The sequence below is a fragment of the Balaenoptera acutorostrata genome, chromosome 1 (assembly GCF_949987535.1).
Source record: "Balaenoptera acutorostrata chromosome 1, mBalAcu1.1, whole genome shotgun sequence".
Classification (NCBI taxonomy): domain Eukaryota; kingdom Metazoa; phylum Chordata; class Mammalia; order Artiodactyla; family Balaenopteridae; genus Balaenoptera; species Balaenoptera acutorostrata.
This window is the reverse complement of record NC_080064.1, coordinates 27179542-27196580: the sequence shown is the minus strand read 5'-3', so window position 1 is coordinate 27196580 and position 17039 is coordinate 27179542. Positions and strand designations below refer to the sequence as shown.

The window sequence follows — 17039 nt, the reverse complement described above, 5'->3', positions numbered from 1 at the left end:
CAGAGGGTAGCAGTGCTGTATGAGAAGGAAGGTAGGCTTATTTCTAGTTCATCCTCACACTAAGGGTGCAGCCTTAACTAGCTCAGCTTTGTTCAGGGGTGTCATCTGAGAGTCCCCAACTTTGGTGGACCCTGACCTTTGTCTCCTTCTCCCTCTTCTCCACAAGGCCCTGAAAACCAAAGCTCTACTTCACCAGTTTTTAAAAATGCACTCAAGGTCAAAGCCAGCTTCATGCTCTGAATCACATTTTGTATCTCTACATTCACTGGGTTTTAGACTCTAAGAATTCTTACTGTACTAGTCTTCTCAGGCTTCCATAACAAAATATAATAGACTGGGTGGCTTTAACAAGAGACAATTATTTTCTCACAGTTCTAGAGACTAGAAGTCTATGATCAAGATGCCAGCAAATTTGGTTTCTGGTGAGGACTCTTCCCAGCTTATAGATGGCCTCCTTCTCACTGTGTCCTCACATGGCCCTTCCTCTGTGCACATTCAGAGAGAAACTTTCTGGTACCTCCTCCCCTCTTTTGAGGACACCAAACCCATTGGATTAAAGCCCCACCCTTATTACTTCATTTAACCCTAATCACCTTCCTAAAGGCCCCATCTCCAAATGCCATCACATTGAGGGTTAGGGTTTCAACATATGAATTTTAGGGAGATATAATTCCGTTCATAACACTTACTAACTTGTAAAAAGCTTTTTTTCTTTTCTTTTAAAATTTTACTCAACATTTTAAAATTGTTTGCTCAAGAGTGCCTAGGACCATAATACTTGGAACACTGGAAACAGATTTCCTCTGCAAGGCCTTTTACAAAGAAAGATTCATATTTTATCAAACCATTTGGTGATGAACCTAGTCAATGGAGAAGGATGTTTCAGCCACATGGGGATGGAAATGGAGGCTAAACCAGAAGAAGGACCTACTACCATGAAGTTATTAAGTTGCTGACTAGAGGACTCTTTCTTGGGTATTGTTAAAAATGCTTATCTCTGTTTGCTTTTGAATCTTAAGGTGGGGTACGGGGGATGTGTAGGTAAGGCGTGAGAATTTTCTGAGAAACAATTTGATTTGCCCTCAGAAGGCCTAGCCTTGGCTGGTGTGTGGAGGTCAATGGCCCCATATTGGTCACTCCCCCACATGCCCTGCAGGAGGTCACTCCAACCCGGGTTCCTGAAGCCAGCCCCTCTGAAGGACACTCCCTCAGAGTCAAGTTGTGCAGAAGGGTGTTCTTAGCAGCTTCATGGGTTCTTAACTGGGCTTCAGGTAGTGCTAGGGGAGCCCAGAAAGGCTGAAGGGAGTTCCTTACTGACACCACCCAGGAGGACAGCTAGGGAGCATACAATGCCGAAAGGAGGGTGTAAGAGTAGAAACTCAAAGTCTTAGACTGAAGACTCGGAGCTGCCTTCCTGCAAATAGCAGGGAAAATGCAGAGCATGTTCCTACCCCTGTTCACTGGCCCACAGGAGAGATACAAGTGTGTCCAAGGACTGCTTGTCTGGTCACTTTGGGAACATCTCCTTCAGCAAAAATCACAGCCTCTCCAAGTTCACAATATGTTTTATGAGATGAGCATTTATTCGTTCATTGACCATGATATGATCTCTGCCCTGCACAGGAGCGTGCACATAGGAGAGAAGTCATGTAAGTAAATGTAAAGCTAGAGTTTGGATAAGTGCTAATGGAGATGAGTCTAGAGTGTGATGGGAAAATCTAGGAAGGAGCCACTACCTGGAAGGTCAGGGAACTTTTCACAGAGGAGGTGACATTTGAACAGGGTCTTGAAGGATGAGTAGGCTTAGAAATCAATATTTCAGAGTGGATACATGTGCAGAGGCACCAAGGTTTGGAACAGTCTCTTAGAACTGAAAATAATTCAACATGCCTATATCAAGATGAGGCTGGAAAGGTCAGCAAGATTTAGATCATGCTGAACACACATGCTTGGTAGAGAGGCTTGAGTTTTATCCTGAAACAGATTTTTAAGGGTAGAAGTGTTAGGCTGTTGGTAATAACAATAATAGCTATCTCTTATTGTATGCCTGTCATGTGCCAAGAACTGAGCTAGGCCTTCTGTGTAAATGACTTTCTTTCATTCTCTTCATAGCACAATTAATTAGGTTTTAAAAAGACCCATTTGATGGATGAAAAAACTGAATCGTGGACAGGTTGAAGGTTAAGAAACTTACTCATAGCACATAACCAGGAAATAAGTGGCAGCTCTGAGATTTAAACCCAGTCTTCCTGGGTCTATTGCCCATGAACTTCAGTAGCTGTGCTGTGCTACTGGATGGAACAAGGTCTCAGAATAGATGGGAGGGGTTGGGAGTGGTAGCCCTGGGATCAGCCTTGGGAAGGATGAGGGCCACTCTTTCTTCTGAACCAGAGCAAAAGGAGGAAGGTCTGAGTTTTTGAAAGATTACTCTGGCATCAGTAGAGCTATTAGAGAGGGATACTGGGGGGAGTGAGACCAGTTAGGAGGCTGAAGCAGCTACCCAAGTAAGAAATCTGGGGTCATCAACCAAGGCTTTGGAAACATGAAGGGGGAGACATATTTAAGAGGAATTTAGGGAATGGGATGGGACTTGATGGCTGATTGGGTGTGAGATGGAGGGAGAAGGAGAGATCTCATTCAACATTGTGTCCCAAGTGACCACCATAGTGCCTGGTATATAGTAGGCACTCAGTAAACATTTATTCAATGAACAAATAGATGATGACTCAGTGTTTTCTGACGTGGACCAATCGGTGGCTTTAAAAAGAAATACAAGAAGAGGAACAAGCTTGGCAGCAGTCAAGAAGGAAGCATGTGCATTTGAAGTGCCTGCATTTCATCCAACGACATTTGGATACACTGGTTGGAAACTGGATAAATCTGGGTTCAAGAGAGGGATTTGGGGTCATTTCATCAACACACAGTTGGGAACAGAAGCGTAAGGCATGGATAACCCTTCTTGGAGAGAGCAAAGAGAATGAAAAGATTTAGAATGGATCTGGGAACACAATCCTTACAGATGAAGGAGATCCAGTGAAAGAAACAGAGAAGGAGCAGTCGACGTGGTAGGAGGGAAATCAAGCTGCAAAAGCAGGAAGAGTTTCCAACCAGGATATGTCTAATAATGGCAACACTGAGAAACGTCTTGTTGGAAAAGGACTGGAAAGAGACTGTTGGCTTTGGTCTTGGAAGAAGACCTTTCAGTGGAGCTTTGCGGGGCAGAGACAACAGTGGGATGGGGAGTGACTGGATGGGGAGGGGGGGATGCTCAAGAGGCCAGGCATGTAGACAGCCTTTTTGACTTCACTGTGAAGTGAGGGAAGGAGAAAGGGCACATGAGGGAGGCCAGGTGGACAGAAAGCTTTGGGCTACTTAGGGTGTTTGTTTAGGATATTGGGATTTTGAGCCCGTTTGTAGGCTGTGGGCAAAACAAGCACAGAGAAAGAGAATGAAGATGTAGGAGAAAGAGGATGGTGAGTGAAGGATCTGGAGTGAGTGAGAGGCAAATTGGACTGAGAATGCAGGGGCTCCTTTCACAATGAGCAGGTGAAGAAAAATGCTGTCATGAGAAGGAGCTGAGAGTTTTGCCCGCAGGAGTGTAGAGTAGGACTCCTTATAATCATGGAATGATTACGCATCCCTAGTACCTGTATGTGTGTGGGCATGAGGACCCTTCCTGCCATTTCATCCCCCTTGTAGGACCTCTCCTGGTTGAGCTTGACAGGGAGCTGGGAATGTTTCAGTGACTAGGGCCTCCAAGGGCAATTGGAAGGTCCAAACAAGGCCCAAAAATGGTCTGACGTGGGAATGGCCGAGAACCTATGTCAAGATGGCAGCCTTGATTGAGCACCATGGGCTCTGCTGCTCTGCACTGTGGGAACAAGAACTGACAGTCTCATTGCAGAGGCAGGTGAAGGGTATGTCTCTCCTCGATAAACTAAGAATAAAACAATTAAAACCACCTTGGTCCATCCTCCCAGAAGCATCCTCCTGGAAGCAGGGCAGATTCAGGGAAAAGAGAAAAGGCGGCTCAGAGCAAGTGATGCTGGCCTACTAGGTACACAGCTCTGCATTCTCCCTTTGATTGGGATGGTCTGGAGAAATGCGAGCCCCGCCTTGGCCAGATGGGCTCTCTAAGTTTCTGTAGTCATTCTGCCCACAATAACATTTCCCAAATTTGGTCAATCCTCAGAAATACCTGGAGAAAGTTTAAAGACACAAATTCCAAAGCTCTTTCCTCAAAGACCTGATTCAGTGGGTCTGAGATGGGAACCTGGAACCTATATTTTTAAAGAGCATCCTGGTGGTTCTGACGAACCTGGCGTATGTGACAAATAACAACCCCCTTCCCTCCCAGCAAAGCACACGAGGCCCTCCTGCCCACCTCCCCTCAGGCAGCCCTGGCTTCAGCCACACTGAACTCCCAGTTCAGACACAGCTGGCCCTTTAATAACTCTGTCCAGCACACCCTATCCCAGTGTGCCTTCCCTTCTCCTCCAGGCAAATCCCTACCCATCTTTGAGACACAGTTCAGATCCCTCCTCTTCAGAGAAGCCTTCCTACCTCCACCAGGTCTTAGTCCTGCCTCTGTTCCTCCAGCACTTCATCAGCCCCTTCTGTTTGCATGCATGTTACATTGCACTGTGTCGGGAATCTCTTTCCTCCATAGCTCGTGAGAGCCCCCAAAGTAGGAGTGGCATTTTGTTTATCTCTCCTGCAGTTAGCACAGTGGCCGGCACAGAGGAGGAGCTCAGCAGAGGTTTGGATACGTTACCAACTGACGGAAGAGACCTGTCTCTGCGTCAGGTAGCTCCTCAGGTATGGCCCCGCCCATGCTGGGTCCTATTAGGACCTTTCAGCTCAGCCTCAGGAAAGATGTGGCTGATGAAATTTCCGTGGTCAGGACTGAAACCCAGACCTGAGTCGATGCCCCCTACAGGCGCGCATCTGCCTTTCTTTCACAGCTTCTCAGTATGAACTCAAGACATATGAGTCAATTTGTATATGATCCTCGCTGGATTTGATCAGGACAGTTAATCCACCTGTGCTAGAAAAGAAGTAAAAGGCAGGCAGGAGAGAAAGAGAGATATGGGAGGGGGAGCGATGAGGACGCAAAGGAGAAGGAGGGGGCCTGGAAGGGAGAGGGAGAGGAAAGCACATTTTATGAACTTCAAAGCCAAAGATAACAGCGTTTTGATTATTCACTCCTTGGGGATTATCAGTGTCACTCTTCCCTTTGTAGATCCGAAGAACAGAGAAATAACTCTCCAGCCAACCATCGCTGTCTCGTGCAAATGTCAGGAACCCATGTGTTGGCCCTTTTGTTCACTCATTTATTCATTGAGCAAGCATTCACTCTTGCACTCTCTGTGCTGCACCCCATGCAAGATGCTGGCTGGTGATGAGAGGTTTTCCGTAAATGCCCCCACAGCTCATTCCTCACAACTGGGTGGCTCTAGAGGGACCCTTCCATGGCCTCCTCCAAGTCCTGACCCTGATCCCTTTCCTTTTTATAGTTGTTTTCAGTTCCCGGTGTATTTTGGCACTCCTCTTCCCCTAGAGCTGGCCGTGGCCTGTTCCCACACACCTTCCTCTATTTGTGAAGACAAGGCCTGCTCCCTCCTCTAGCCGGGATTTTGTGCCCCTCGCATTTGCCCCATCCCCGTGTTCCTCTGGTTTCAGCACTCATCACACTGCGCTGTGTTTCGCATATACCCGTGTGTCTCCCCTTCTAGACTGTGAGGTCTCAGGGCAATGGCCATGTTTGTCTTCCTCTATTGCCTCTCCAAAGCCCAGCACCTGGCAAGGACGTATTAACTGTTGAGTGAATAATTGAATGAATGAATCCATCAACCAATGAGTGAATGAATGGATGAAGGGCTCACTACTCTCAGAGCCAGCAAAATTAAACCTGAGGTAGTGACCAAAGTTCCAGAACCTCTGAAAGATCTCAATCTCTGCCCCTGGGCTTTCTTTCCCAACCTCCTCAAAAACCTTCCTTAAAGGCGCTGGAGGCCTCTCTGCCTGAACTCCTGAGGGTTCAGAACAGCCCTTCCACCGGACTCCCCTCCTCCCCACCCCAAGAGCCAGTTCTCCAGCCCCGCCCTGGGTCCGCAGCAAGACCCAGGCAGGAGTCACCATGCAGGCCGTGCCCAGGGAAAGGGAGTTCCCTTCCTTTCATGGAGCTAATAGTCAGGCTGTCCGCAGCATTAGTATCCTGAGGCGGGGGGTTGGGGGAAGCCAAGGTCAGCCCTCAGGAGCTCAGAGAAGTGCTCTGAGGAGGAATAGGGAAGCAGGCCTGGAGCCGAGGGTTGTGGAGGGAGCTCTGACTCACTGGGAAGGGGCAGGGGCAGGCCATGGAAAGCCTAGGGTTTCCATGCCAAGAAGCGGAACTTTCTCCTGAGGCTTAAGAGTTGATAAACCTTTCTGTGGTGATGAAAGCCTTGCTTCAGAACCCATAGTCATTAGGTTCTGATTGGCTGTGAATTGCAGAAAACTCCTCCACAGAAGCTTAAACAAAACACTGATTATTTTCTCCATAACCCAAAGGTCCAGAAGTGAAGACTCCAGGGCTGGTTTAGTAGTTTTCTCAGTGTCTTGAGCACCTCCTATTTTTCCCTCTGCCATGCTTTGCATGTGGCTCTTGTCCTCATGATCACAAGAAGGCTGCTTCACCTCTGTCCTCACATTTGTATTCCAGGAAAGCAAGGAGAGAGGTGGGAAAATGCCCTGAGGACTCCTCAGCTCATGTCTCATTGCCCAGAATCCTGTCACTTCACTGTCCTTAGCTCTGAGGTTAGCCAGGTATATTGCCACGCTCCAAACAAAACCAGCGTTCTATTAAGAAAGGGTAAATGGTGGGAGGAACATTGAGTGAACCACTATGTCTGTCACAGAGTCCCAATCATGAACTAGATCAAAAGGAACTGCTTTGGTTGGAGCAAGGCCCTGCCCACTCTGGCTCTTTTCCCACCTTTGTTTGTGCCCCCTTAGTACCTTTGTAGAACCCCGGGGTGCCTGGGAACTCAATTTAAAAACCATTGCTGTAGTCCAGAGGTCAGCAAACTTTTTGTAAAGAGCCAGATCATAAATATTTTACGCTTTGAGGACCATGTGAGGTTTCTGTTGCACATTCTTCTTTGTAGTGGTTTATTTATTTTTTAACCCTTTAAAAAAATAAGAACACTTCTAACTCAAGGGGCCAAACAAAAAGAGGCCACAGGCCTGATTTGGCCCAAGGACCATAGTTATCCAACCCCAGCTCTAAGGGGTCGTGGGGCACAGAGTTTTTGGTACAGAGTGAAGGATGGGCAGCAGAGGCCAGAGCCCAGCTAGGAGGCAGTTATAGAAATGCGGTCATTGGACAAAACAATCTCAGTCTAGATCTCTTGGGACTCCAGCTTCCCAAAATATGCCTGAGAGCTGTCACATCCTCTGGAGCCTCACTGAGACCTTGGGCACAGCCTGGCAGGACTGAGATCCCTGTCCTTCGGCTGGTCCTGGATGGTGCTCAGGAAGCAAGGAATGTCCTCTGGGCCCAGGGTGGGCACCCTCCATGGTCCCACTCCCATTGCCCGCAATTCTCCGGAAAGGCGGCTGTGTGCTGAGGGGTACAGTCTCCAGGATTCCCTCCCCCACCCGCTCTCTGCAATGAACACAGACTCAGGCTCCCCTAAGCCCTCGTCCCACTCCTGGACCCTGGACCAGCTTCCTGGCAGGTCTCTCTGCCTGCAACCCTCCCTCCATGGCGAGTTATAGCTTCCCCCCATCTTCACCCTCAAATCCAGACTGCTTGCTCGGGCCTGCCAGGCAAAATGCAGACTCAGCCGTGCTGCTCGCCCCTCCCCGCTGACCCCTCGGCTGCCCTCCTTGCTCCTTGTTCCCCTGTTCACTGCTCAGAGCATGTCCGGGACGGAGCCCACACCCTTCTCCATCCTGCAGGTCCCTGCACACCCACCTCCTCCGTGCGGCCGCCTTTCATCTCTCCCTCCTTTGCTGTCCTCCAATACTCACCATCTGCACTGTGCACTTGGCGTTTAGATTCTGCTGTAAATTGTCAGGCAAGTGAGATAACTTATGGGAAGCAGCTAGCTCGGTGCTTGGCACAAGGCAGGTGCTCAGTAATTATGTCCTAGTGCAGGGTTTGTTTATTCATTTACCTAATGGGTGCAAATTGGGTGTCTGAGCTGTATATACACGTGCCTCTTTAATCATGCCTATTTCATGTGCTGCCACTCTCCTGCCTTAGAAAGACACTTTGCCAGCTTGATTTATCTGTATGTTAGTTAATGAATCATTATAGGATCCTGTCTTTAAAGAAAGGCCAAAGAGAAGAGCGAAAAAAAAATGAAAGCACCAGTACACCGTGCACTGGGGGCCCATCCCAAAGCTTCAACATTGTGTATGTTGTGCTGTCTGCTTGGTGTAATTAGCTCCCATGTTAGGGTCAGACACTCTAAAATGCAGCTCACATCAATGGTGCTCTAATCAGTGATGTGAATCATTTTATGGCTCTGGGTTCTGGCCTTCAAAGCAATGTTTTCCCATCATAGACATAGTAATCATGTGCTCTGTCTTTTGGCGGTGGCTTCGTGAGTGGGGGCTGGCTGGAAGGGGTGACGGTGGTGAGAATGTACAGGCAGGACCCTGACTCCCTGCAGAGGCCAGGCCCCTTGGTCTGCAGAAGGCACAACTGGCCTTGGAGTATTTTATGAGCAAGTGTTAGCTGAGCCGCTGGGATCCAGAAAAAGAGCTTAGGGAAGACTGAGAGGATAAGTCGTGGTCCCTACCTTGTGGACCGGAGACCTCCCTGGGATGCTATGAGGCGAGCACAGTGGTAAGGGCCTGGCCTCTGGCTGCCTGATGAGTCCCAGTTCTACCACTTAGCTGTGTGATCTTAGGCGAGTCGCCTAATGTCTCTGTGCCTGGGCTTTCCCATTTGTAAAATGGAGGTATTCGTAGTGGCTGTTGTGAGTCTTACATGAGTTGATGTATGTAAAGCACTCGGAACAGAGTGGAGTACATTATAGGTGTTGGCTCTTGTAGTGACAGAATCTCTCAAGAGAAGATCAAAGGGAAGATCAAAAACTGTGATTAAGTGTCTCAAAGAATTTCCTAGACCAGAGGTCGGCAAACTACCACCTTTGGGCCAAATCCAGTTCATTGTTTGTTTTCGTAAACTAAGCTTTAGTGGAACACAGCCATGCCCATTCGTATACATACCAGCGTACATGGATTATGGCTGCATGGACGTGTGAAGCCGTGGCTGCATTCATGCTACAGCAGCAAAGCTGGGTCATTGCAACAGACATCAGATGGGATGCAAATATTTACTGCCTGGCCCTTTACAGGAATAGTCTGCCGACCTTTGTCCTTGATGATAGCTCCTGTGAGGGGTCCAAGAGCCTGGCGATCAGTCCATGCTGGGGAGTCAGGAAAGGTCTGGAAAGCGTTCTCCCATTCAGCAGTGTCTGAGCCCGTGGCATGTGCCTGGCACACCGACAGGCGCTGGTGGTTCAGAGGCCATGAGACCTGGCCCCTGCCCTCCAGGAAGTTCATGGTGTAGTGGAAGACCAGGTAAACAGATCAGTCGCAGTGCAGCAGGTAAGTCCTGACACGGAGAGGAGAGGAAGGGCAATCAGAGAGCACTTGGACAAGAGTTCAAGGATGCGGAGACGTTGCTAGGGGAACCGGGGGCGGGGGAGGGGACTGTGCAAACCCGGGTCGTGAATGGGCCGATGTGAGGGGAGACCACACAGGCCCTGAGGTGGGAGGGCAGCGGGGAGCAGGTGCCGAGGGCCCCCACCCCTTGCGTACTGGGCTAGGAAATGGCAACATCGTTCTGTAGGGCAGGACTGGGGAGGGTAAGAGATGGGAAGGCGATTCCAGCCTAAGCAGATGGTGATGATGGGTCCTCAGGGAACATGGAGGTGAGCTTGCCTGCTCGGCGGGAAAACCAGAGGGGCTAAGGCTTCCCCACTCTGTAGGTTGCTCACTGTAATCTGTGTCTATGTAGCCAACAAGGATTTTTATCAGTAGGGTCTAGTATTTTTGTCGAAACTATCTGAGAGCCCCAAGGAGGAAGGCTATCCTCACTCTACTTGCATACCACCGGCGATGGGCTGCTCACTACCTCTGAATGCAGTCCTTTTCATTGTGGGACAGTTCTGACAGTCACAGAGTGGGTTCTCAGTGCCTTGCCGTCTCCACGTTTGCCCCTGGAGCCAGCCAGGGTTACTGCTGCTCCTGCCTCTGCCCCTGAGTCTCTCTTCTCCAAGGTCAGTACCCCCAGTTCCTCCATCCCCTGTTTTCTAATAGGCCCCAACTGCTGCCTGCTAAGGGCCCACATCCTCCCTCACCCACACTGTTGTGCAGCCCAGACATCGGGCTGTTTTCCACCAGCCCTCAATGCTATTGCTCCTAAAACAGAAGTCTCATGCTGTACATTTACTTACAACTCTTCCATGATTCCCCCTTGTCTTTAGGACAAAGCCTAAATCCTTAGCATGACGGACAGCCCTTCCTAACCTGGCTCCTCCCACTTCTCTGGTGACACCGCCCTCTGCTTCCCTCTCAGTCAGACAACTCCAGATCTACTCGCCCACGCGTCTGCCCCAGCACCTGCTTCTCCCTCTGCTTGGATCACTTTCCTTTCCTTCTCCGTTTATCGGACCCCAGTCCATCTCCCAAACTCAGCCTGGGCTTCATTTCCTCCAGGAAGCCTCCTGCAGCCTCCTTCCAGCCAATGGCACCCGTCCTCCCTCCCGTCCACGCTCACGGCTTCTCGCTGTGAGTTCCGTGCCCAGGCAGAGGGCACTGCACAGGCGGTACTGGGCTCAGGCACAAGTGCAGCAGCCCTTTCCTTCCGGGGCACCTGAAGGCGCCCTGGGGTGAGGCTCTGCTGGGCTGTTTGGTTTGGACAGAGGAAGCCTGCACCACTAGGAATAACCATCCATGGGAATTCTCTACTCCTTGAGGGGCAGAATGGAAAACAAAGAAGCGCTTGCAGCCTCCCTACTGGGAGACTGAAGATCTTTATCCCATTGAAACCAGCCTGAAACAGACAAAAAGAGGCCCAGATGAGATGTTAGGGGAGGGGACTCTGTGTGTTCTGTCTTCATGAACGGCACTGTCACCCACCACCCAACTGCCCAAGCCGGGAAACTGCAGGTCTTCGCAGACTCCCTCTCTCCCTCAGTCCCCACCTCCGTCCAGCCACAAACCCTGAGGACTGCAGGACCGTCTCTCTCGTGCGTCTCCACTGTGCGGCCCTCCTGCGTCGCTCACCTAACTGCCACCGAAGCCTCGAATCAGCCCCACTGGCTCTGGCCTCTCTCCTGCCACGTCAGTTTCCACACGAGCAGCCAGACCAATGTTCTTCTCCAACACCTAATTGTCCCCGTTACCCACTGTTTAAAACTCTCCTGCCGCTCCTCCCTCAGGATAAAGCCCAGCTCTTTGGGGCAGGGGAGGCTATGAGGCCCTTTGGACCTCGCTCCAGGCAGATGTCTCAAGTTCTGGACCTTCTTGAGCCACTTCCTTGCACAGAAGGCCCAACCACATCGTCCCCCAGAGTGAGGCAGCTGATGGCTATGTTCAGTTTGTGGACCTGCATTGATAGACACTGACCACTCCGGAATGTTCCATCTCTGCCACAGCTCGAGCCTTGTGCGCTAGACCCCTGCCTCTCGTGTCACCCCCTTCTGACCCCGACAGTCTTCCAGAGCCTTCAGAACTCTCAGACCACCCCCCCCCATCACAGCCTCCCCGCCTCCCCCCACCATAGGCTAGCATCTGTCACCTGGGGTTGTGGTTATCAGTTTACTGTTCTGTCTCCCCGCTCACCCAGGGCAGGGACCGTGTCATGCTCACCATGAAACCCTACCTCCTAGGCTGGCATGTGGTGTGAGTGCTTAGTAAATATTTGCAGCAGGCAGGACTAAAACAAGATAAAAGAATCTTGTCGAAAGCCCTTTCCTGGAACGTTCATTTATTCAACAAATAAACAATCAAATGGATGGAGAAAAGCAGGCAGAGGAGAGGCCGAGGGAAATGTCTGCAGGTCCCTGGGGACCGCATAGCTAAGAGTCCACATGTGGCCTGAAAATCTGCCTCCAGTTCCGCGGGGATTTCTGTGCATTAAAGCATGAAGGAAGAGTCTCATCCTCTCACAGCTGGCCAGATGTGCCTGGTGTTGCCATGACAGCCTCCAGAATTGGCCAGATGTACCATGATCATCTTTGGAAAACATCAGGGGACCCCAGAGACTGTATGTCCCCAGAGAGAAAAAGTTCACACTCAAAAAGGTGGCATGGAAACGCTCAGTTTGGATTGAGGGTTGTGTGGGGTGATGTCGCGGGCGCTCTGGGCATGGGGACATGAAGATCCTTCTGTCTTCAAGGCCGTGGGAGTCTCTCCCGGCAGCCCCTGCCCTCTCCCTAACCCCTGCTCCCTCCCTAGGTGATCAAGCTGGCCTTCGAGGAGTTTGACCTGGAGAGGGGTTACGACACCCTGACGGTCGGGGACGGTGGTCAGGACGGGGACCAGAAGACGGTTCTCTACATGTGAGTGAAGCGGAGCACGTGGTGGGCAGGGCAGGAGCACGGGCACCTTGGCTGGGGGCAGGGGGATGGGCTTGTCGAGTCCTGCTTGGTCCCCCTGACCCTACCCCCTGCCACCATGCGATGACAAGGACAGGTGTCCTGCAGCACTGTCTCAGCAACAATCCTTCCGTCTCCCTCTGCTCCTACCAAGGGAAACAGAGCACTGGGCCAGAGTCTCGCTAGGAAGTCACAGGGAAGGTGTACAGAAGGGGCAGCCTCTTAGGGAGAAGGGGAAATGGAGGTTTGGTGCGTGCGCCTGGAGCGTTCCACTTGCCTGTCTGCGTCTATGCAGACCCTGCTTCTGCCCCCAGGAGTTTTTCCTCAAGGCCACGTACATGTGTGGTGGTCTAACTTCAGACAGAGACAATGGAAGTGTTTTGCTAATTTCCCTCCACGCTCATAACTGTCTGGGAAAAGGATGGTTTCAGGGAATTGGGACCACATTTTCTGAGGCCAGAAAGGCTGGTTTGACATGGTCTAGTCACAGGAGAGTATGACTTCGGGCTGTCCTGGGTTCCATTACACTGCGTCTCAGCTCTTGGGGGCCATTTGGCTCCTCCTTCACCCACCATGATTAGCCTGACGTGAAAGCAGGAGAATACTCCTGTTCAAGGTGTGTGGCCCAGCGTTAGAGAGATAGACAGGCCTGACCTCATCCACCTCCCCTGCCAAGAAGGAGGGGAGATTTCACATATGTTGGGCACCTACTATGTGCCCAGGCACTGTGATGGGAACTTTCACATCAGTTATCTCATTTAATTCCCACAGCAGCCCTGTGAGGAAGGTGCTATTATACCCATTTAACAGGTGGAGAAACTGAGGCCCAAAGGGTGCAAAGATGGTTGGTGGCAGAACCAGCACTTGAATTCATGTCTTTTGATTTCCATCAAGGACAGCATCCCATGCCACACCCCGTCCCAACCACGCTAACACCCTCTGGTCTTAATGCTGAATTAAAAAATGGCCATTCTGTAATAGCTGGCTTGTCCAGGAGCTGTTCTGTTCTGGGTGCTTCTCATACCTTCCTCACATCTACCTGGAATATCCTATTAGGGCAGTTGAATAACATAACCTACCATGTCAGGTGACATGGCTGGGACTTGGGATCCCTCAAGAGAAAGGAGTGGAATGTCAGCCTGAAGGGCATCGTCCCTGCTGCCTACTCTCCACTGTATTAATCAGGGTTCTCCAAAGAAACAACCAATAGGATGTGTATATTAAAAAAGGGATTTATTATAAGGAATCATTCTGTGTGATAATGGGGACTGACAAGTCCCAAGATCCACAGGCTGAGTCAGCAAGCTGGGGACCCAGGAGAGCTGATGATGTAGTTCTAGAGCAAAGGCCAGCAGGCTCAAGACCCAGGAAAAGCTGATGTTCAGTTCAAGTTCAGGGTGGGAAAAAAGCACTGTCCTACCTGGAAGTCAGGCAGGCAGGAAGAATTCTCTTTTACTAGGGAGAGAGTCAGCCTTTCTGTTCTATTCAGTTCTTCAACTGATTGGATGAGGCCCACCTTCATTGGGGAGGGCAATCTGTTTTACTCAGTCTTCCAGTTTAAATGTTAATCTCATCCAGAAACACCCAGAATTATGCTCGGTCAGATATCTGGGCACTTTGTGGCCCAATCAGGTTGACACATGAATTACCCATCCTCCTCAACCCCTCCCCTCCTCTCTGTGTATCCCCATCACTCACCTGCCCTGGCATGCTGACCTGTGTGGTACATCAGCTCGATGTGTCCAAGAGGCCAGGACCCCACTCTGTCTCCCCCACGACCCCATTGTGCTTTGTCATAGAGAGAACCGTAGAACAGCAGAGCTGAAAAGACTCTGGGGGATCATACATTTCAACTCCTCATTTATATGGAGTGAAAAAGCTCAGAGAGGCTCGACCATTTGCTCAAGGTCCCTCAGCAAATGAATGGCAGATCCAGGGCTTGTACCCAGGTCTCTGGACCAGTCTAGTTTGAGTGAGATCCCAACAAGTTCTGTAGCAGCCCAGGGGCTCCCCCACCACCCTCAGGTCTCTTTAGGCCAACGTCAATTTCAAAACTTCAGGGAAACACATGCAAAATCGTTGGGTTCCTTAGTTGTCGTAATTGGGTCACACAGAGGAAGAGCAGAGGCCTTGGTCTTCACCCTTGCTCACCACCACCCTGGAGTCCATCCTTACTCATTACAGAACGTCAGAGGCCCCAGCCCAGGGCTGTCACGCGCACCAGGCTGGTGTGTCCCAGGTGGTCTCTCCCCGCTCCAGCTGCATGGTACTCACAGAGTACCGATCACCTCTCTGCAGCCAACTCAACAGCCCTCCTCAAGCTTTGAGACCCCAGGGTAGAGCAGAGATTAGGGCCCATCAATCCAACCACCCCCTCACAACCCCCCACACCCCATCTGTGCTGGCAGTTTGGTCTCAGCAGAAAAAGGAAGCCAGGTCTCTTCTAGGAGCCCCAGGCTGTACCGTGGACTCTGAGTCTGCCGCTCCAGCAGGCTGACCTTGGGAAAGCCGCTGCCCATCTTGCACCTCTGTCTTCTCATCTGTACAGTGGGCATAACACAAGCTCTACCTCACTGGGCTACTGGGGACATTAAATAAGATAATGAAAGGGACATGGTCTGACTTGGGTAGGCGCCTGGTAAATGTGAGTTGAATCAGAGTCCTCTCCACGCCTAAACTCTCTTCTTCAGAAAGAGCGTTGCCCAGGGCGGTGGCTGTGCTTTAAGCCTCACTTCTCATGCTGGAGTGGAAAGAGGTGCCTCATTAAAAGGACCGGCTGGGTTCCGACTGGGGAAATGGGTTTCTGTCTGTGTCTTTTCTGCAATACAGTTCACACGAAAGACAGGAGGTTGCAGGGGTGTAGACACCCCCTTGATTAGATCTGGCTCCGGCCATCCCTCCCCTGTGCAAGTGAGGACACAGATCTCTCTTCCAAGCCCTGGAGTCTGGGCAGGGGAGTCGTGGCTGAGATGCAAGCTCTGCCTGTGGCCGGAGGGGAGTGGTCCTGAGTCTCCCAGCGCGTGAGCACGTGCTGCCGGGCTCAGTGCCAGAAACACTGTGGGGCTCAGTGTCTGCCCGAGTGGGCCTGGCACCTAGATGTTCCTTTAGATGTCACCAGTCACACCGTCATTCTCTTGGGGTGCCACAGTGGGGTGCACGCCTCTGAATCTCTCTCTCCTGACAGCCTGACAGGTACGTCGGTCCCAGACCTCATTGTCAGCACCAACCATCAAATGTGGCTCCTCTTCCAGACCGACAGCAGTGGCAGCTCCCTGGGCTTCAAGGCTTCTTACGAAGGTAACTGCTGTTGGGGAGCCGATGAGTCAGACACTTGGGGTCTGGTTTGGAGTCAACAAGCTCTGGGTTCGAATCCCGGCTCTGCCCTGCACTAGCTTCCTCTCCTTAGGCATGTTATTCAACTCCTCTGAGTCCCAGCCTCCTTCTTTGTCCAGTGGGTCTCCTGGGCTGTTTTGAGGATTATCTGGGATCAATCACACACATCAGTTCCATCCTGGGTTCATACCTGGCTTGTGTAGACCTTTGAAAAGCCCCATAAACTTTCTGAGTCTTGCTTATTTTATAAAATCTTTAGACCGGAGACAGTAGCTTCCCAAGCTACCCTATTTGGGTGTCATAGTGATGAGTGACTGTGTGCACAGGGCTAGGGACAGACACACACCGTTGGTGACCTGAGGAGGATGCAGACGCGGGTGACCTGCATCTCTTGGCGGGAACAGGCATTAAGGGAACGGCAAAGTCTGGGGTCCAAGAGATGCCTTTACCATCACCCCTCCATGCACTGCCAAGCCTCCTGATGACTGCTGGTGCAGACCCCACAGAAGGTGGAGCGGAGACCATCCCCCGAGCATTTGTGAAGGCCCTGTTACGTATCCGACCCTAGACCAGCACTGGGGGAACAGATGCATCAGATCTAGGCCCTTGCTGCAAGGGGCCTGCGCTAGCATGGTAAGACAGAGGAGAAAACAAACGAGCTATTATTAAAGCAAGATCATTGCAGCAAACAGAACCAATGGGAGCCCAGAGAAGGGACAGCCATCCTTTCTGGGGCATCGGGAAAAGCTTTATCGAGAAAGTGAGCTTTAAGTCTTTAAAATGACTAGAGAGACAGGCGGCAGTGGAGCGGGAGAGAAGGCATCCTTCCCCACCCCGTTCGGAGACGTGATCATTCTACACGGGACTATTTAGGGTCCAAAGGACTCTCACTCTGCTCGTGTGACTCACACCCCCAGTGGACCAAAGGCTCTTCCTGTACCAGGACCTGGATTCTGTCACCAAACTGGGTACACAGGACATGTATTAGTGTCCTAGGGCTGCCCTAACAAAGCACCACAAACTGGATGGCTTCAACAACAGAAGTTTATTCTCTCACAGTTCTGGAGGCTAGAAGTCTGAACTCAAGGTGTCAGGAGGGCCACGCTC

At 51.0% G+C, this 17039-nt stretch overlaps 1 protein-coding gene across 1 annotated transcript in view; it reads left to right on the top strand.

The window, feature by feature from the left end:
* Nucleotides 1-17039, top strand: part of CSMD2 (CUB and Sushi multiple domains 2) — a 676782-nt gene that overhangs the window by 344744 nt on the left and 314999 nt on the right. Inside the window, exons 11-12 of the mRNA XM_057529595.1 lie at nucleotides 12460-12563; nucleotides 15784-15896. Coding sequence (XP_057385578.1) covers nucleotides 12460-12563; nucleotides 15784-15896 — 217 coding nt within the window. The remainder of the gene's footprint in view (nucleotides 1-12459; nucleotides 12564-15783; nucleotides 15897-17039) is intronic.